General features: G+C 70.5%; 1 protein-coding gene across 1 annotated transcript; it reads right to left on the minus strand.

Annotated features, from left to right (window-relative positions):
* Positions 1-1,571: 1,571 nt before the first annotated feature.
* Positions 1,572-4,830, minus strand: EMIHUDRAFT_449239 (hypothetical protein; the record flags this gene model as incomplete). Its single annotated transcript, XM_005787871.1, has 7 exons — positions 1,572-1,594; positions 1,757-2,243; positions 2,535-3,500; positions 3,571-3,756; positions 3,854-4,358; positions 4,465-4,565; positions 4,678-4,830. Coding segments are annotated over 4 exons (890 nt in total), but the record flags the coding sequence as incomplete, so codon positions are not given.
* Between the last annotated feature and the right edge of the window lie 22 nt (positions 4,831-4,852).

The following is a 4,852-nucleotide window of genomic DNA, read 5'->3' on the forward strand; positions in this document are numbered from 1 at the left end:
CGCCGCCGCCGTCACCGCCGCTGTGTGAAGCCGTGCTCGCGGACCAGGGGGACGGCTTGGGCCCGCTCATCGACCTGAGCGCCCTGGACCCGCCCGAGTCTTGCCACACGGACCCCGCGCGGTTGTACGACCCTCTGCTCTGCGAGCGAGCATACTGGCGCCAGCCCGAGGGCGCGCTGCAGCGCTGCGAGCACGCCTTCGGAGGCGTCGGCGGCCAGGAGCCGACGTGCCTGCTCTCGACTGAGCTCGTCTTCTGCTCGCCGCCGCCGCCGCCACTCGCTACGCCGGCCGGCTTCTGCGCGCAGCTCGAGCGGATGACTGACTTGCGCTCGCTCTCGCCTCCACAAACCTGCCACTCCGACGCTACCCGCGCCCAACAGCCGGAGAAGTGCGCGGAGGCCTACGTCACGCAGGGCAACGGGCTTCTTCAGCGGTGTAAGCACGTCGGAGGTGGGCCGGCCGCCGCCGCCACTTGTGTCATGTCCCGCTTCATGACCCGCTGTGGCCTGCCGCCCACCCCTGACGATCTCTCGCCGCCGCCTGGTCCGACGCCGCTCTCGATCCCTCCGCCCTCGACCCCGTCCCAGCAGCCGCAGGCACTGCCGCCAATGAGCGAGGCCGCCATTGCCATCGTTATCGTCGCGGGTCTGTTGTCCTTCGTTGTCTGCCTCTGCCTCGCCGAAATCTGCTTTCTCTCCACACTGCGGAGGCAGCGGGTGTCACCGCAGCCGTGGCTGACCGCCGGGGTGGTGCGGCGCCGCGGCCGAAAGGGGCGCCGGAGGACGGGGCTGGCGACGCCACGCACTCGGGAGGTCGAGCGCGGCGGCTACGACATGACTCCCGTGCTCGCTGGCGGCGGCGGGTATGCCCTCGAGCGCCAGGTGGAGATGATGCAGGGAGGCGCATACGACGGCACGCCCCCGCGGCCAGCTCAAGACCCTTGGTATCACTCCCCCGCTCGGTGCCAATCACCCGGTGAGCCGGCGAGAAGTAACGAGTACATCGAGCGGCTCGGGCGGGCGGCCTCAGCACGCCAGACACCACCCCGTGGCGCCGCCTCCAGCGCAAGCGGCGGCAGCGGCAGCGGCGGCGTTGTTGGCACGGCGCCCAAGGACATCGAGATGCACATCGAGCGGCTCGAGCGCGCCACCGCGGACATCCGCGCGAGGCGCACCGCGCACTCCAACATCTCCGACAGTGACCCCTCTCGCACCGGGACCCCGACGAACAGTGGCGCGGGGAACAAGCAACGCGACACCTTCCAAACGCTGCAGTTGTCGCACTCCAAGACGACCGAGGTGCACATGCATCGCACGGCATACGTCTTGATCATTGTGAATCAGCGCTCTCAGTCATCGCCGTTGCCATGTACCGTAGGATCCTGGTGCTCGCCAAGCCGGAGGCGGAGCCTCCGACGACTGGTTGTACTAAGCGAGTACTCTATATAGGGAATAGCCAGAGAGGAGATACACCATGGGACACACAAGAAGCTGGACACGAGAGCCGCGGAGAGAGAGCCCCGCCACACTTGTGTGCGCGAGAATACATGCTCCCTCTCTTCTCTTCGCTATCTATAGCCCGTTCACACGCCGCCCTGTCAGCGTACAGCGACGGTTCAAACAGCGAAAACAGTATACAGATGTGAGATGTGAGGAGGTGTTTTCACCACCTTTTCTCTTTCTCAAAACACGAAAAAACAAAAACAGTGTCGGGTGTCGCATGTGGAGTGTGAGACCGGGCTTCACCAGGTTTCAACCGGCGATTGCAGCAGTCGGGCCAGCCGAGCCACCGCCGACGGCGGGCCCGCGCCGCAGCTTCGTCGGGTCCTTCGACCCCGCTTTGATGGCGCCCGGTGTCCCCTGCTTGGCTGGCGCCTTGCCAGGCGAGGACGTGAGCCTGGCAGGTGCAGAGGGCGCCGTGCCGCCGGGCGGCTCGAGCATTGAGCTCCACACCCGAGGGACGTCGAGCTCGGGCCTCGGCTCCCGCGGCTCCATGGGCGCGCTCCCGCAAGTCGCGCCGCCGCCCGCCGACTCGTCGCGCTCCTCGAACTCGAGAGGCGGCTCCGCCTGCTCCAGCGCCCGCTCCGTCGCGACATCCAGCAAGACGTGCGCCATCGTCTTTGCCCCCTCGATCGCGCTGAGCAGCTCCTCCTCACTCCCTGCCGGGCGACCCAGCAGCGAGAGCCCAAGGCCCAGCCCCTTACCAGCGCCGTACAGCCGCATCTCGGGCGCCCACCGCACCCCCTCGCCACGGCAGAGGCGTAACGCCGCGGCCTCAGCCTCGGCCTGGCCACCGGCGGCGCCACCATCCTCTCCCTGCTCCTCGGCAGCCCCCTCTGCCTCCCCGGCCCCCGCTGCCCCCGCGGCGGCCTCCTCTTCCTGCCTCCTCCCCCCCTCCGCCGCCCCGTCCCCAGCTCCCGCTGCCTCCTCTTCCTGCCTCGCCTCCGCCTCCGCCTCCGCCTCCGCCTCCGCCTCCGCCTCCGCCTCCACCTCGGCCACCGCGTCGCTCAGCATCGAGACGAGCTCCGACCACACCGGCAGTGAACGGCCCTGCGAGCGCGCCAGCCTCCTCGAGCGTGTCGCGACGTCGAGCGCGCTCCTGCCGGTGAGTGCGCTGCCGCCCTTCTTAACAACGCGCGACACGTTTGCGCCGTGACGGAGTAGGAGCGCGGCCACGCGGCTCGCCTCCTCCCCAGAGCTGCGCATCGACTCGAGACTGACAGCAACCATGAGCGGCGTGGCGCCGTGCAAGTTGGGCGCGTCGGGGTCTGCGCCGCGGCGCAGGAGCAGCTCGAGGAGCTCGTACCGAGCCTCCGCCATCACAAGAGGGCGAGAGAGCGCGTGCAGCAAAGTGCCGCCCGACACGCGGCCAAGGGCAAGCGGCGGATACGCGCGCAAGAGCCGCCCGAGCTCCTGGCCGACGGCTTGTTTGGCCGGCTGCTGCCAGAGCCCAGAGGTGAGGCCGAAGACGAGGGCGAGCGGCGGCCTCCCCCGCTCCTCGCTGGCCGGCGCTTGCGGCGGCGGACGGTCGAACAAGCTCTCGTAGATGCGCGCGAAGTCGACATGCGAGGTGCAGCTGTTCCGGCCAAAGACCCTGAAGAGCGAAGAGGCACGCCTGCTCTTTCTGACGTTCTGCGTGTCCTCCTCCGCGTCGTCGCCTCGCCGCTCGCGCAAGTCGAGGAGCTGGCTGGACGCCTTGCCGGCGGCGAGGTCGGCCGAAGCGCCCGCCTCGCGCAGCGCGAACACCACCTCCGCCTGGCACAGCAGCGCTGCCCAGTGGAGAGGCGCGAGTCCGTCGTCGCCCTTCCCGTCGGCGGAAGCGCCGTGCTTGGTCAGCAGCCGAACCACGTCCGCCGCCCGTTCGGGCGGGTGCGCGGCGGCGGCCCACTGCAGCGGCGTCGCCCCGCTTGAGTCGCGCCCGTTGATGGCGGCAGCGCATGCAGCGGCTCGCGGCGCGTCGGCGGCGCAAGCCAGCTCGAGCAGCGACCGGATGGCGGGCACCTAGCTCGCGTGCGAGGGAGGCTCTCGGGTCAGCGCGACAAGACGCGCGGCCGCCGCGCGGATGTGAAGCCTCGGCGCGCTTCGCTCCGCTGCTCAGGAGCTCGCAGAGGCGGGGCGCAAACTCGTCAGCAGGCGCAGCGTGCAGCTCCGCCACCAGAGCAGTGGCGTTGGGCTTGGCCGACGACTCCCTCCGCTGCCGCACGCGCCGCACGGCAGCCGCCCGCCGCTCCTCCCTCGCTGCAGCCAGTCGTCCCTCCTGCGGGCGGGCAATGGGCAGGTCGGTGGCCCCTCCCTCTCTCTCCGCTCCGCGACGGGCGCGCCTCCCGCCGACACGCCTTCTCCTCCTCTTCCACCTCCTCGCCGTACCACTCTGCGTCTCGCTGCGCTTGCTGCTGCGCCTGCGTGAAAGCGAAGTGCTCTGCCGCCTGCTTGCCGCCGTCCGGGAAGTGCTCGTGCGAGAACCAGTACTCGTCTCCCCCCTCCTTGTCGTTCGGCTCTGTCTCGCGCGGAGAGCTGGCCGCTCCCCCCTCGGCTGGGTCGGCCGCCGGGCACTCGACGACGCTCACGTTGATCAGCCTCGCCTCGCCGAGCAGCGCCACCGCCCCACGCGCAATGTCGCAGAGGCTGCAGTCCGGCTCCGTGAAGAGGACCAGCTGCGGCGAAGCGACGAAGTCGGCGGAGGCCGCCGCCGCTGGCGTCAGCTGGCGGAGGCCCTTGCCTCGCTGGGCGGCCGCGCGCTGGCGGCGGAGGTCGGCGGCGGCGCGGAGGGTGAAGTTGACGAGGAGCTCGGGCAGGAGCGGCTGCGGCAGAGAGGGACCGAGCTCGAGAGCGAAGCCTGAGGAGCAGCACGCCTCGCGCCTCTTGGCGGTGGGAGGCGAGAGGCGAGGCGGCGGGAGGGGGCGAGGCGCCCTTGGCTAGCGCGCGGAAGGTCGGGTGCTCCGGGACTCCGAGCTCCGTCTCGCACCAGCCGCCCGGCTTGCGAGGCACGCCGCAGCGCAGCGCGCCGACCCGCACTCTGTCGCCGAGGATCTGCGAGAGGCGGCGCGCGGCGAGCACGTAGTAGGCCTAAAGGAAGGCTCCGAGAAGGCTCATGGAAGCTCTCACGCCTGCAGCCGGCGAGGGCGTCGTAGGCCTTGTTTGCGATGCACTGGTGGCACCACGGCGCGAAGTACTGCACCAGCCAGAGCGGTCCCTCGCTCGCTGCGGCGGCGGCGTGGGACGTGCGGTTGAGCTCGACCACCGCCGCGTCGGTGAAGAAGCGGCGGCGATCGTCGTCGTCTTGCGCCGTGCGCCAGCTGCCCGACTTGAACTGGTCGAGGGCGGCACGCAGCTGGTCGAAGAGGAGCGCGCTG

Source organism: Emiliania huxleyi (genome assembly GCF_000372725.1).
Source record: "Emiliania huxleyi CCMP1516 chromosome Unknown EMIHUscaffold_14, whole genome shotgun sequence".
In the NCBI taxonomy this organism is placed as follows: Eukaryota; Haptophyta; order Isochrysidales; family Noelaerhabdaceae; genus Emiliania; species Emiliania huxleyi.